The sequence below is a fragment of the Chaetodon auriga genome, chromosome 7, assembly GCF_051107435.1.
Source record: "Chaetodon auriga isolate fChaAug3 chromosome 7, fChaAug3.hap1, whole genome shotgun sequence".
NCBI lineage: Eukaryota > Metazoa > Chordata > Actinopteri > Chaetodontiformes > Chaetodontidae > Chaetodon > Chaetodon auriga.
Window position 1 is genome coordinate 14042366 of NC_135080.1, and position 15491 is coordinate 14057856.

General features: G+C 41.2%; 2 protein-coding genes across 3 annotated transcripts; one reads left to right on the forward strand and one right to left on the reverse strand.

Annotated features, from left to right (window-relative positions):
- Window positions 1-3614: 3614 nt before the first annotated feature.
- On the reverse strand, window positions 3615-6234 carry LOC143323425 (GTPase IMAP family member 9-like). Its single transcript, XM_076735265.1, has 3 exons — window positions 6222-6234; window positions 5634-5741; window positions 3615-4585 (listed from the first exon to the last, which is right to left on the reverse strand). The coding sequence occupies exons 1-3, from the start codon at window positions 6232-6234 to the stop codon at window positions 3615-3617; spliced, it is 1092 nt and encodes a 363-aa protein (XP_076591380.1).
- Window positions 6235-8456: 2222 nt separating this feature from the next.
- yif1b (Yip1 interacting factor homolog B (S. cerevisiae)) lies at window positions 8457-15437 on the forward strand. Of its 2 annotated transcripts, none has more exons than XM_076735984.1 (8): window positions 8457-8621; window positions 10029-10125; window positions 11547-11676; window positions 11879-11983; window positions 12165-12301; window positions 12669-12824; window positions 13338-13431; window positions 13990-15437. In XM_076735984.1, the coding sequence occupies exons 1-8, from the start codon at window positions 8576-8578 to the stop codon at window positions 14143-14145; spliced, it is 921 nt and encodes a 306-aa protein (XP_076592099.1). In that variant the 5' UTR covers window positions 8457-8575; the 3' UTR covers window positions 14146-15437. The 2 variants fall into 2 exon arrangements, with proteins under 2 accessions (XP_076592099.1, XP_076592100.1); XM_076735985.1 differs by having other exon boundaries at window positions 8464-8612.
- The last annotated feature ends 54 nt before the right edge of the window (window positions 15438-15491 follow it).

The following is a 15491-nucleotide window of genomic DNA, read 5'->3' on the forward strand; positions in this document are numbered from 1 at the left end:
AACATCCATTTATTAACATCTGCAGACTGAACAGACTATCAAAATGACGCTTTATAAATGATTTATGAATATTTAGAATTGCAGATGACTTACTAATCGTTAAAAAGGCCAGTATACTCCGTCAGAACTGTTTGACGGATGGTCGAGCAGCTTCCGAACCTTTGCAACCCCCACACTGCGGCAGCTGATGCCAACAGTTTCCTTCCCACACTGACAATCCAACGTTCCCACTCACTCCATGAATCGATCGCTCAGCTGTGTGGAGGTGACACACTGAAAAGAGTTCGAACTTCTCTCACTCTTTTGTCCTTCATTAGAACTTGTAAATACAACTGCGTGCAACAGGAGAGCCGGCCTAAAAATATACATGTCCATATTGAAGAGGTTATCGTAACTCGTCTCTCTCTGTGGCAGCGGGCTTGTCCCTCCGCCCTCGAGTGTAGCTGTTTGGAACAAATGTAAACACTTCATTTTCAACGTGGTTGGACAGCATGTCATGCGAACCAGTTCTGTTCAAGCATAATCCAGTCCTCACTGTTGTCTTGTTAGAGAGTGACACACCAATGAGCCTTTATTAATGACCTGATGAACATATATAACTGCACACTTGAAGGCTTGTTGGAGAGAAACAGACACAGAGTCATCAGGAACTCGTGACCCTTCATTAAGCAACATTGCACACTCGGGTAAGCTGTAACAACCCACAAGTTGTTCCTGTTAATGTCTTGTAATTGATACATAAAGCCCTAATAGAGAGTTTATTGAGCTTTAATAAAGTCATAAGTTTAACTTATCAACAAAACGGGGGTCTAGTCTGAAAGTGGTACAGAGAAATATAGTCTATGTGGCTTCTGACAATTTACCAATTAAATGTTCATTTTAGTTCATTTGACTGTATTTAACAGCTTTGAATTTATTAGATTTAATTACAATCTGTTCTCGCAGCTTAAACAGTAGCAAATGTCAGTAAGCGTATCTTGTCAGGGAGCTGCTTCACCTACATTATCCATCTGGCTCTTTGTATGAATGTATATGTGTTGGGTGAGGGGCACCTCATAACATATGGTGAGCTATAGTGCGACGTAAGTTGCAGCATTTCAGGGGTTTCTTTTTAAAATCCATTATCCAGTGGTCATAGCATTCATATGCTGTTAAGCTATGTATCACCAAAAATTAGGCAGGTTATATTACTTACTTTACTTTTTTGACAGTTATTTGACGTGAGATACTTGAACGATGCAGTGTGTCTTTTTTCTAAAAATAAAAAGAATAATCCAAACAGTCTTCTTAAGATTAAGAAATGGATCATCAAGGCAAACTGCCTGTTCTTTGGAGTTTGCATGGACATCGTTTACGGTCAATAGTAAATCATAAACATTAAGATGAACAGGTGAGGTCCCAGGATGGGTTTCTGGGGCACACCTGTTTCACTGCAGGAAGGGCGATGCCCGCCCTTATCCACTGATCCCTTCCTACAAGATAGGACTTCATTCAATTCAGTGTGTTTGAGGAGAAATTAAAACTGTCTTGTTCAGAGATGAGTGTTCGTGGCTGTGGTCTAAAGTCTAAAAACACGGCTCCAGCAACACCTCCTTTCTCCATTTTTAGTTTGATGTCCTGCAAGAAGAAGTAATTTGCTCAAAAAGCAAATTGCATTGGATGCAGTGTGTAAGGCTGCTGTTGAGCGGTCAGCTGTTCAGCAGCACACCTCTGCAATTTGGAGGTGATGTTTAAGATGCTGGTCGGCCCATAATTACTCACATCAGTCAGGTCCCCTGATTTATGAATTGGCACAACAGTGGCTGACTTCCAATCCTTTGGGAACTTCCCTTCTTTAATAGAGGCATTAATTATCTGTGTTATCCAGTAAATGTGAATGGAATTCATTTACTGGAAATGCTCCAGTAATTGCATTTTCAAATTCACACACATCGCTCTGAGGTGTTCTGAATTGACGGGGCTTTGTGTCAGAAGAAGGCGGTCCAGTTTTCAGTGAGCTTTCTGACCATGAGGATCAAGTCGTCAGCAGACAGACCTGCAACCATGTTGAAAAATGTTCCGAATATTCACATGCCCTCCAAACAGGCGCTTTGGGTGTAGCACAGGTACTGGCACATGGCTCAGCTCAGCTCAGTTCAGCTGCCATCTTGATTCTAGACAAGTTTTGGACGTTTGCCGTGTGGTGAAACTGTTGCCATATTTGTGATATTTTGATGTTTGTGCGAATTTCCTGCTTTATCACGCAGCTTTTCCATACACATGTTGAAAATATGCATAAAGCAGGTTGATGTAAAAACGCACTTCCAGCCTCACAACGTGCAAAACCAAACTGTAACTATGTGACTTCACTGGCTGGGATCCCGTGCGGCATATAAAGTGCATTTTCCTGTTGGTACAAATGGTCTCAGAAGATTTGAAAAAAACATCTCACACAAATATACCACATTAAGGCACACACACAAAGCACAGTGTTTCTCAGATACAGCCAAGCACATGTGCACACGTCAGTTTTTTGCTTGTCCGTACTTGAAATGAGCTTGTCTGGGTTGGTGAATTTAATTCACAAAGACAGATTCACCCCAAGCCACTTATGTGTCTCCAATGTCGCAGCGCACCAAGCTGTTAACTGTTGACCCCTATTGTACTCTGTGGCCTTTGGAAAAATTACTACCGCATGAGAAAATCCCTTAAATACTCCCCGTTCGGGCCTTTGTGTGTGTGCTACGAGCGAGGAAATGACTGTACATGTATGTGCCCTACATGTACATGTGAGTGTGTAGGCATGTGCATGTGAGGCAGGGCTGCTTGAGAGCAATGTGTGGCCCTTTTACGCACAGTGCAGACCTTTTGAGGAGAGATTTTCCCTGAGGGTTAGTGAGTCCAGCTGTCAGCGCAGAAAGCGAGACGCAAAGTCATTTTAACAAAAGAGGAAAAATTTGTATTTTTTTCTTATTTCTATTTTTTTTATATCTATCTAACCATTACCCACAGTTTGTAAGTTGGTGCGTTTCATGTATCCGTCCAAGATGAATTTGCCTGCAGTGTTTCTCTGTGTCTGCCTTTCATATACAATTCTTCACGCATCTGCTTCCAATCTGCCCAAACAGATCTTTAGCATAGAAATACAGTAGAAGTAGAATGGCACACTTTGATGTCACTACAGCCACAAAGACACTTTCTAAAAATGTGGCTGTTACTTATCCCCCAAAGGCTTCACACACAGACACATGCACACGCATATGAATGGATGACTAACTTCCAAAAGCTGCTCTTTTTCTGCTTTCACTGAACACAAATGCGGTTTGTTTTTGAGGGAACACACACATCGTGAAAAGCATCGACACAAATCTGTTATATAGGACACACATACATTAGCAGCAGCACACTATGCAAACATCGCAGTGTCTGTCATACGAAATGGCATCCGACATGCAAAGTATTATGACAGAAAAGTGTGGCATGCAAAACACTCGAACTGGGACAGTGGAAATTAAACAGGCCTACTTCTGCTTCATCCATTCAAGTTGGTCACATCACTGTAAAAGATGCGGCACAGGTAGCTGTGTCACTCCTTTACTCAGTGCTTTTCTACTCTTTGGCAGTCATTGCATGTTTTATTGCACTGAGCATTTCTTTTTCAGAGCTTTTGCAGCTGCTGGTGCCAACAATCCTACCATATCGCCTGCAATTCCACCCACCACTGCTCCCATGCCTATGCAAACTGGACCTCCAACAGCACCACCAGCAGCCCCGATTGCAACACCCACTTCAGCGGCTGTTATGATCATACCAGCTTCAATGAATTTGTTTTTCCTCTCTGCCTTTTCTCTTGATTTTCTTTCATATTCCTCTTTGAGATGCTTCAGCTTTGCCTGCAGCTGCTCTCCTTCAAATTTGGCCCTCAGTTTTTCTTCTTCTCTGCATTTTTGCTCAGCATTAGCTTTCATAATCTTCTGTGCTTGTTCTTGGATCGCCCTCTCAGCCTCCTGGAACATTTCATTTGTGTAAAATGTTCCTCCATTTTCACAGACCATTCTGTCTATCTTTGCAAGCAGCTGAGGTACCTGACTGTTATGGGAAGCTGTGTTATTGAAGACATGATAGCGCCAGTTACACTTTGTAATCAAATGGCTAAGTTGGTAACTCTTACTAAAAAAGTCTTCAATTCTTTTGTCTCCCAGCTGGTCGCCATGAGTGAAGAGAACCAAGGAGTAATCTGCAGCTTTTTCACCAAACACCACCTGCAGGAGTTCAACAGTTTTCCGTTCTTCCTCTGTGAATCTGCCCAAATTGATCACAATCAGAAACACGTGAGGACCGGGAGCGCAGAGAGAGATGCATTCTTTCAGCTTCCTGATCACTTTGTCCTCTTTGTACTTTGTATCATAAATCCCTGGTGTGTCAATGACAGCCACCCTGCGTCTGTCCACCACTCCTCTGGCCTTCTGACACTCTGACGTCACAGAGCAGGGAGAGAGGTCGGCTGCAAAGGCCTTTGCATTTAGGATGGTGTTTCCCGATGCACTCTTCCCACTTCCTGTCCTTCCAAGCAGCACCATTCGAATTTCTTCACATGGATCAAAACCTACAAACATGATGAAAAATGCTTTTTTTTTTAGTAGTTATTTAGTTGCAGTGAGTTATTCAATATGCTTCTTATATTAGGTACCGTATCACCTTTGCAGATTGTGTAATGGATTGGCCTCTTACTGTTAACAATATGCTACTGTAGATAAGTAACTTTGCTTGATTAAAAGTGTCTGTGGCATCTAGTTTAGCCTCCATCTAGTCCAAGTAAATGCTAACTGCTGAACTGGAGAGTAGTGCCACTTTTTATATGCAATACTGCATATTTGCATTACTGTAACTATCACAGAAGCAGCCAGCCCATTAGGCAATGAGCGGAAATTCAGAATTTGCATATATTTTTGCATGTAAAGTGACACTGTAAGTGACACTGCGCAGGAAGTCAGACACTTCAAGGAACTAGTGAAACTCAGTCTAGTCAATGTGTTGCCAAAGTGGTAAAGATGTTCAGTTTTCTTCATTTGCTTTTGCAATTCAGTACAAATATATTTACAATGGGCAAGGATGAAATTAAAAGGAACAATCATAAAATGAAAGCAGGCATATACGAAGTCTATAACAGTCTGGACAATGCACATTTTCCCATTGAACTGTTGACTACATTCAGGGTAGTCAACACATACATGCGACCTGGAGATTTTCAAAGAATTACATGTCACCAAATTTCTTTCAATTTTTTCATTTATTCAAGTGTGATTAAGATTAAAATCTCTTTTCAGGCTGACTTGGCACCTGGCTAAGAAGACAGCATAACACTACTACTGCGACAATAAACACAAACAACATAAACATAGGAATTGTTGTATATAATTAACATGCAAAATGTAGATCATGCTGTGGAGTTTAAAGGAGAAGATGTGTAATAATATCTTACAATAATTGAAAATGATCTATGTAGACTGGAATCATCAGACGGTACCTTCACCTGGATATAGTTTGCTAGGTTTTTTGGTCAGATATTTGTTATTTTCTACAATCCACTACAGATGTATTTAAGTATAATTTAACAATCTACAGACTAAAATAATCAAGAAAATACAGTTTACCTCTGTTCCTTGCAGCTGCAACTTGTGCAGTACTTCTCCTCCTTTGCCTCTGAACACTGTAGGCCATGACTTTACAGATGTGAAGTTCACAAACCATAAAAAACAGTTCTGCCGTCTCCAAGAGGAATTATGACGACTGTTGCTTTCTGAAGTCATATATATAGGATATTACCGTGCCCTTCGGTCTTTAGTTGTTTAGTTCCTTCACCTTTGTTTAAAGCTTAGAACTCAAGTTCGATCACATTCCAGAGAAACAACAAGCATATGAGGTGCCTACGGTGTTACCAGAAAATAATTGCTAGGAGGTGTGGGAAATCTTTTTATGCGCTGCCCATAACAGGATAATTGGCCTGACAACATTTCTGGAAACTCTCAGCATTTCCTAGGAAACAAAATTGAAACAAATTTGAAATAAATGTTACATATACTGAGACGAGCACAGTCACAATGATAACATGTCAGTATTCAGCAGGTATAATTTTCACCATACTTGCCATCCTAGTGTAGCCTGTTAGCATGCAAGATTTGCTAATTTGCTCATTTCAGTTTCGTGCACAAAGCCTTTTTCCACTTATAACCTCTCTTTACCCTCATAGACCATATATCCCAGGATATCCAATCCAGTGTTAAATAGTAGAAAATGCAGTCGAGGCATAAACGGCTGCCTTGTTTGTTGTAATTACACTCCTGTCTCAAAATGTATGTGACAAACCAACTTTTCACTTAAGCCCACCTGACCACAGCTAATTAGCAAATAATAACGTGCTAACAAGCTAAACTAAACATCAGCATGTTAGCATTGACATTGTGAGCATGTTAGCATCCTTGCATCAGCATTTAGCTCACAGAACCAGTGTGCCTAGGTGGAGCCTCACAGAAATGCTCCTGAGGCTAGACATGTTCTAAAATACTTTTGATCATACCTCAGGAAGGGAATAGTCTGCCGACTATTGAATGTTTACCACTTGTTTTTTTATTTACTGTAACAACTTCTCGTCAGCACAGACACATTCACTGTCATTGCTGAGTACTGGAATGTGACTGCTCCTGTTTGGAAAAGGCGTTCCTTACTTTCGATGTCTTTATGTGTGGAAATCACCGCGGTCATTCCCTGCTGCAAGCATCTGCTTTTGCTTTTGGCTACGTGCCCTCTTGGGTGCCCCTGTGATAGATGAAACAGGATAAAGTGCCCTCTACGCTGGCCAGCTATGCAAGATAACTAGATGAAGTGCCTTCTGGGGAGCCCTTTCAGTGGAGAAAATGCGATGCAGTGACCTACATGCTAGAAAATTAGTTAGCCTCTACATGCCCCTAAATGGTTAAATAGCTACTAGTTCCCTGTTTGTTTTTATCACAGAGGTCTTTATTAAATAATAATAAAATAGAACTATTTTAATCTTAATCACAGTTTGGAAGTGTTTCACAATAAATGCATCATGACTTTGTGCACGCTGGTGCCTCACCACATACAGCTGGTGCCCTTTTTATTTTTTTTGCCCTGGCCCCTTAGACTGCCTGAGTCCACCACTGCAGCAGTAGCAGCACTTCATGTTACATTTAAACGCAAGGATTTACTTCACATATGAGGGGGGAAAAAAAGGAACACAGTTGTTAAAAATCTGGCAAAAGGACAAATAAGGAAAAATGTTTCAGAAAGTGTTTGTAAAATCAGTGATGCATCATGAAATTCTGTCTTTTTCAATATCAAGGCAATAATTTACTATATCATAAAATAGAAGTGGTGGAAGAAGTATTAGACGCGTTACTAGTTTAGTAAAAGTAACAATACCACAATGGAAATGATCTATTACAAGAAAAAGTCTGACCTCTATTGTACTCAAGAAGAAGAAGCTATTAGCAACAAAATATACCTAAAGAATTAAAAGTAAACATACTTATCATACAGAATGCTCCCTATCAGTATTTTATTATTATATTATTAGATCTTTATTATTGATGCATTAACATGGAAGCAGTACTTTTCAATGTTGTAATTAGAAGAGGTGGAGCTAATTTTAACTGTTTCATGCTGTTGGGTCTGTAATGTAGTTGAGTGTGATATTCCAGTATTCTGGAAGTACAAAGCAGTACAAAATCAAAAATACTTAAGTAAAGTACAAATACCTAATATTTTGCTTAAATATTAAAACACAAGTTATATCTTACTACTTGAGTAAATTTACTTTCCACCACTGTGAAAAGGAAAGTAGCAGATACAAACAGAGTCGGCCCAATGGATAAGCGAACTAAGCACCTGCTTAGGGCCCCGTGGCCACTAGGGGGGCCCCAAGAACAATTAACAAAGCGCATATATATATATATATATATATATATATATATATATATATATATATATATATATATATATATATATATATATTTATTTATTTATTTATTTATTTTTTTTTACATGTCATAGACATGTCAGGCTGATGGATAATGTAAACAACACTGCCAGAGCTGCAGTGAGATTATAGTAGGTGTGTGAATTATCAACAATCAATATTATTGGCAGAAATAGAGGGCCCCAAAATCAAATTTTGCTTAGGGCCCCATAGAGGCTTGGGCCGGCTCTGGATATAAATGAGGGTTGTTGAAAAGATTATGCTATGTTCAAGGAAGGAAGGGAAATTTTTAAGAGTAAAATAGTAGAAATAGGAAGGAAGTCGAGAATTAAACAATTGTTGGAGACAAAAAATGTGAGAGGGGCCTTTTAAAACCGGTACTCCCGTGACGGGATGGACGACAGGACGCCTCCATACAGTAGGTGGCGATATTTGCATTTTAGGCTGGTTTGTAACCGTCATTAAGAATAAGGAAGAAGTAAAAGAAGGCGTTTGCTTCCGTGTAAATTTTATGAATGACTCGAACTTCCCCGTAGCTTGCTAACTAGTAGCAACTGCACCTCAAAAGAGGCAACTGCTACCATCAAGTTAGTCCAAATGGATTATACACCAACTCAGAGTGGGTTCAGACAGCGTAAGTTACGTACGTGAGTTTATCGATCCAATCAGCCTTTAATATCACCGACTGCACGTGCGCATTTTGCACTTGCTAGCTTTCTGTAATCCAAAGTAAACGGCACTGAATGGTGATGTCGCTGCTTTCAGCCGGCTGAGGCTAACAACTAACGTTAAACAACGTGTAAAACACAGACACCAAAACGTTCATTGTAGGGAAGTCCACCTGCGTCTGACGTTAGCCAGTGTGGAAGACAGCATTGGCTAAATGAACAAGAATTAGTAGCCGATATTTTGCCCACAAACTAATATTAAACACCAACTAAGCTAACAGCGCTAACGAGCTAATTTACCTAACGTTTCATAGGCTAAGCTGGCTAACGGCAAGCCCTCGTACTTCACCGGTAACATTTGTGTTCCCTCTGCGTGGAGTTTTATGTGCAATGTCTGCGTGGTATTTGTGTGTTTGCAGACACTTTCAGCCCTACTGCGGTGCTGTATTATGATACCTTATATGTTTATGTTAGCTAGTTTACATATGCAAGGCGCACTAAGCTGTTTTACAAGATGCAAATCACAAGGCCACTGCTGACAGACTGTGAGTTATTTTAGCACTTCTAAAGATGTAATGATGTGTTTGTGGACCCAAAACACTGCAGGTTTTATGTTAAATCTATCATACCGTCTTTCTTGTCAGGGATGACAGGGAAGGAGGTCTAAACTGAAACTGTTTGTCTCTTCAGGATGATGTAATCTGCTCTTGTGATGAGTATGTGATAAGGTTATTACTCCCTCAGGGAATGAAGCTCGGCACACAGCATTCACACTGTGTATTTTGATGGTGCATGATGCTTCAGCTGCACTTTATGGCCCGTACAGAGGTCTGAAATGGACCGGCTGCTTCAGACGTTCACCACTGTGGACACTCACTGTCACCAGCACTTGGTTTGCAGTCCAACATGACAAGGTGTAGTGATGCCTACACTGTTATGGTGTTTGGTAGTCATTAACGAACAGGGCTCTGAGAGGGCTAAACTTCTTGTCTGTTAGAAGTGGTTAGAACAGAAAAAAACACAAAGGCAAATGTATTTTAACATGATGCAAAGTAGCCCAACCTTACCACCAGTGTGCGTGCATGAAGAAATCTGACAATTATCCGCACACCCACAGGGCAGCCAGTGTTGGTGATTGACAGGTCTTCAATGTCTATTAATTTGAATGTGGCTTAAACAACAGGGAAGGATAGGTCTCTTCATACGTGCAGATGCATGCTGCTTTCTCTGATTTCCTGTGATTGTGGCTGCCTTGCTTTAGCCTGCTTTACTAGTTTTGCCCAATTTTTGCTCCACCTGAAATTATAAGTGATTTGAGAGGTTCTGATCTTCTCCTTTCTTTGACATATTTCTGTCTCTGACCCCTCTCTTCTTTCATCCAGAGCCCATTATGCGTCTAAGGAATACCTCTGTGGATGGTCCAGGTGGCAGCCAGCTGTTTGAGGATATGAGTGGAGCTGTGGCTGGATCACAATCCAGGTAGGGGTGGGAGCCCTGCCAGCCAGGCTGAAGTTAGGCTGGATATTAAATAGGGATATCAGTTTCAGTTAATTTTGCTTTTGTGAGCCCAGTGCCCATTAACCAGTAATGAACCGGTTAATTTTGAGCTGAGCACACTGGACTGCATCTCCCAGTCAGGATTTCTGGTCCATGTGCTCCTAACCCTATTTTCCCATGTTTTTGTGTCCAAGTGACTAATCGAGACAGCAATTTTTGAGATTGGTGCAGTACTGAGGGAGAATGCTGCTGCCAGCAGCTGCAAAAAATGGGCTGTAATATAAACCCTCAGGACGTTTGCACACCGTCAGTGTATGTTCATTGAAGGTATTTGTTTTTGCTACTGACAAGCTCAGTTTGTTATTCTAACAGCATTATGAAAAGGATCCCTACAGAGATGCCTCTTTGCTCAAGGGTAAGATCCTTTTAGTTTAACCATAAACAGCTGCCCTGTCACTCTCCCCAAAGCCACCCAATGCTTTTCTCTGAAATAGTGATTTTATAATTGTAAAACACACTTCATTCAAACTCGGCAGAAACAACACCACCCAAACCTTGTTGCCTCGTCCTTACACTGTTTCAACAATCATCACCAACCTTTTACCTCACCCTTAATTCACTGAATCTGGAGAAGAGTGAGAGAGAGGACGGACGTCAGAGAAGCAGCGGGGGAAAATGATGCGTTGATCTAACTCAGGAATTCTTCTCACGTGACATTATGACAGGAGACATTTAAAGATGTTTGACTTGAACAGATTTTCCTGGTAGCAAAAACAAAAAAAAAAAGGTGATTCCCAGAAAACAAACCCTGCTCCCAGTCAGCATCGATGACGTGACAGGTAGCTGTGATGCAGCTTTCATGTGAGAGCTTCCAGCAGGCGGTGGTCAGAGCTAGCTTGTCTGCCCCAGCTGCCTTGATTTTTAGTTCAGTTTATTTCAGTTTTAGTTTATTTTACTTGTCCTCAAAGTGTTCTTCAGTGCGTTAAGTCACAGTAGCTCTCGATGGCATGACATACTCGGGCTTGAGGTATCGAACTACCTCTTTGAATCTTTCACCCTTCAGCACACTGATTGGCAGCATATGGTCTCAGTCATTTAGCACACCTACTTGGACCGGTGTGCTTCACACTGTGATCACACATGCATAATCGTTATTGTCACTAAACTTTCTATATTATATCGAGAAAACAATCAAGCTATGCTTTGTCAACCAATCAGATCTTTAAAAATGGAATTTTGACTCTTTGTGGAAGAAATAGGACACAATTATCCTAAATTAATGTTAATTCAGCCTTGCAGTCTTTTCCCTCATCACCTCACAATAGATGTAAGCTTGTTTTAGTATAGCTCGTACCTCCGTCATGCTCTCTCGGTTGACATGTTTTCTCGTGTCATCTTTGCAGCCCCCAGCAGCCCGGGCCTCAAGCAGCAGGATTTCCAGGCCAGTCCATCCTGTCAGACCCCATGTCCAACCTAGCCATGGCATACGGCAGCTCACTGGCATCACACGGAAGGGAAATGGTGGATAAAAATGTAAGACTGACTCACAACCATGACTTTTTGAGTTACTCTGCTGACCAGAAAGCATGCGAAAGGGCTCCCACAGAATTGTTTTTAAAAGCCTGGTGATACATCAGGCCAAGGCAAAAGCGGGCTGAACACAACGGCCCACATTCAAAGATGGCAAACCCCATCAAATAAAACGTGTGCATGTCTGTCTGTTTGCTTTTTCCAGTTGGACAGGTTCATCCCAATTTCTAAGCTGAAGTACTACTTTGCCGTGGACACATTGTACGTGGGGAAGAAGCTGGGCCTTCTAGTTTTCCCGTACATGCACAAGGTAAGTCTGCTTAAACCTGCTAAATGTACCTTATTCTCTTATACCTGCCACTTTCAGCAGGTAGAGGTAATACTATGCAAGTGAAAACCTTTTTTCTTTGTGGGACTCTTAAGATGGGTCTTTAAGATGTTTGGAGGGTGTGTAAGTTGTAAGTGTGTGATCATGTGTGTGTGTGTTGTAGAACTGGGAGGTGAGCTACCAGCAGGACACTCCTGTGGCTCCACGCTTTGATGTGAACGCTCCCGATCTCTACATCCCTGCCATGGGCTTCATCACATACGTCCTGGTGGCTGGATTGGCCCTCGGCACACAGAATAGGTACACACACATGCTTTTTTTAATCAAAGTGACACAGGTTTGGAAAAGACACACTAATCTGATGCTTTGGATTCTTTATCTAACCAGTGATCATTAACAGCTGGGTAGCAAATGTCCAGTTTTTTTATTATTAACTACTATTTACTGTGTTGATTTGATTTCATTGTTCTTGCAAGTAACATCATTATACATCCGTTTAGTGGATTGCTAATTGGTGCTGAAATGGAAAAAGTCATATGCAGCTAGAAAAACGCTGCTTGAGAATAAAGATGTATCACCTCATGGATGATGTATTATAACTGCAGTCTACTGTGGAGTTCACAGTATATAAATCTATAGTTGCTGTATTATTTTGTGCTCTCTTCAGGTTTTCTCCAGAGCTGCTGGGAGTTCAGGCCAGCTCAGCGTTGGTGTGGTTGATCATGGAAGTCCTGGCAGTCCTGCTGTCGCTCTACCTTGTGACAGTAAACACCGACCTCACGACCATAGATCTGCTGGCTTTTTCTGGCTACAAATATGTTGGGTTTGTACAACTTCTTTCTGTGTTTGTGTTTGCATTTCCATCACCAGCTCACCTCCTCGCTGCCTCTCATCTGTCCTCATTACCTTGTGTGTCTTTACCATATTTATTCAAATGAAAACCAAATAAAAACCGGGTCTCTAACAAAGGCTGGGGGGGAAAACAAGGGTGGATAAATAGTGTAGATTTCCATATCTTTGATTTATTAAAATCTGCACCATAATCAGGCTGTTTAAACACCTTGTTCTTCCGGATTACTCTTCTAAAGTGTTATTGTCTGATTTCAGTCAATATGTGTATTAATGTGTATTAATGTCTGTTTTGTAGTAATGTACAGATGCCAGAGGGTGGCAGTAGCTACATTTCAAGCATTATAAGGGACCCTTGCAAGTCATTGAGCTTTCCACAGCACCGGTCTATATTTGAGGAAAATGTGCTGTTTTGCTTTGTGGTTTAGTCTTTTCTGATACCTAACCTGTGACTGTGTTTGTGTGTCTCCTCGCTCTCCTGCTGTAGGATGATCATAGGCGTGGTAGCAGGCCTGTTGTTTGGGAGGCTAGCATACTATCTCTCTCTACTGTGGTGCTGTATTGCCATCTTTGTCTTTATGGTGAGTAGCAGCTGTGTACTAACTCTGTACTGTTGTAATTGTTGATTCTAATAGACAGATTTCGGTCATGCTGGCTTACACCTGTCCATTTTCACCAGTTAGAAATGTAGCAACTTACTGGAAAGCAATATTTCAGCTTGTTGATGTAAATGTGTTTGGAACACTTGTACCCTGTAGGCTGAGAAATGGTAGCTAGTTGTACAAGGAACATTAACTTGGATTAAACCAGTAAGTTAGTTCTTTCACCTGATCCGTACAGTGTCTGCAGAGGACCGCTCTGCCTCATCTCTAGGGACCAGTTTCAAAATCCTGCAGTATGCCAGCAAAATCTGCCACTCACCAGACATGTACCAGTTGTCTTCTGCACAAATGTATATTTTTAGATGTCTTGGCTCCATGTATGCTTATGTACTATTAAGGTGGAAATAATGGTTCCTTCTTGGCATCCTGGACAATTTTCCTTCAATACCAGTCTCCGAAGCAAATAGATAATAAAAACATGAATCTATGTCTGTTCAATGGCTCATTAAAGGATGTCCTGAACGTGTCTTCCCACAGATCCGCACTCTGCGTCTGAAGCTGTTATCTGAGGCGGCGGCGGAGGGGAGGCTGGTGAGAGGAGCCAGAAACCAGCTGAGGATGTACCTCACCATGTGTATAGCAGCGGCACAGCCCATCTTCATGTACTGGCTCACCTACCACCTCATCAGATAAAACCTGGAACACACTCATTGTGTAGAAGATGAACTTGACTGTCTGAATGCCATCTCACCCCCTAAAACCCCCAAGAAAACACACACACACACACACACACACACACACACACACACCAGAGATGATGGACTTGGATGAAACACACAACAGCTGCGGTTCTCTGGATGACATCCCATCACTGCCCAGATACAAAGACAAGTACACATTTACAAGACTCACTCCATGTATGTATGGAGCAAAGCAACACAGACAAGACTATTAAGAGAAGATGTGAGGCTTCACTGCATTTTCTCTCACAGCACAGCCCCGTGTCATTATTGCCTTTTTTGTTTTTGTCTTCAGAAACTTGTAGCGAGAGCAAGTGGCTTTAAGTTGTTTTCTATCCTGTGTAATTATTTGTTTGTAATTCTGTTTTTTAAGAATATTTAAGTATGTGTTTGTGTATAGCACAGTATTACTGCAGACGTTGCTCTTTGATATCGCGTAAGTAATTTATCTGAGCCGACTAAAAGAAAGCACACCGACCGTCCATTTAATGAAAAGGAGGAACTCAAATTCAGGTTTAGAAGTGATCAGGTGGCTCTGCTTCGATGTTTGACTAGATTGACTTTTGCCCTGGTTTGTTTGGTGGGTGAGAAAAGTTGTGCCAGTTCTGTCGTCATTGGATGTGGAAACACGGGTTGTCTAACTGTAGCCTGATGGCTCTGGAACAAAAACTGTAAGCCACAGTAAGGTGTAGACCTCACGCTGGAACGTCAACTTTGATGTGCTTTTTAAAAACAAACTAAATTATTTACTGCTTTTCACATTGAAAGATGGAATAAAGACAAGGACAAGATGAGACAGTCTATTCTCTGGAAGTTTAGGCTCCTCGAGACACTTGAAAAACTGTAATGTCAGACTGTTTCGTTGTGCTTTAATGTGCGTGTAAGTCATCTAATGTCACTATGAAATACGCCGTCTCGCTTATTTTATGTAGCCAATGCCAATTCAAACCAGGGTAGGATTCGCACTGTTTCAGGAAACTATTCAGGATTTCAGGATTTTTGCATTTTCTTCAGATGAAACTGATTATTGCTAAGGCTGAAACACTTAGTTAACTGAGATGCCAATAAAATCTTTTTCCAAATGTTTTAACAAAGTTCTCATTTGAATAAGAATCCTGAAGTTGCAGCTGAAGGTTGTTTTTCATGATTAATCACGAACGGATCAAAACAGGCTGAAAGCATACAAATCTAAAAAAAACAAGCCACTGAAATATGACGACTGACAAATAAAGTCTGTCTGATGGAGCTGCTGAGGTGTGAGTGGTGCTTTCTGTACTCGAAATCCACAGAAAACTTATT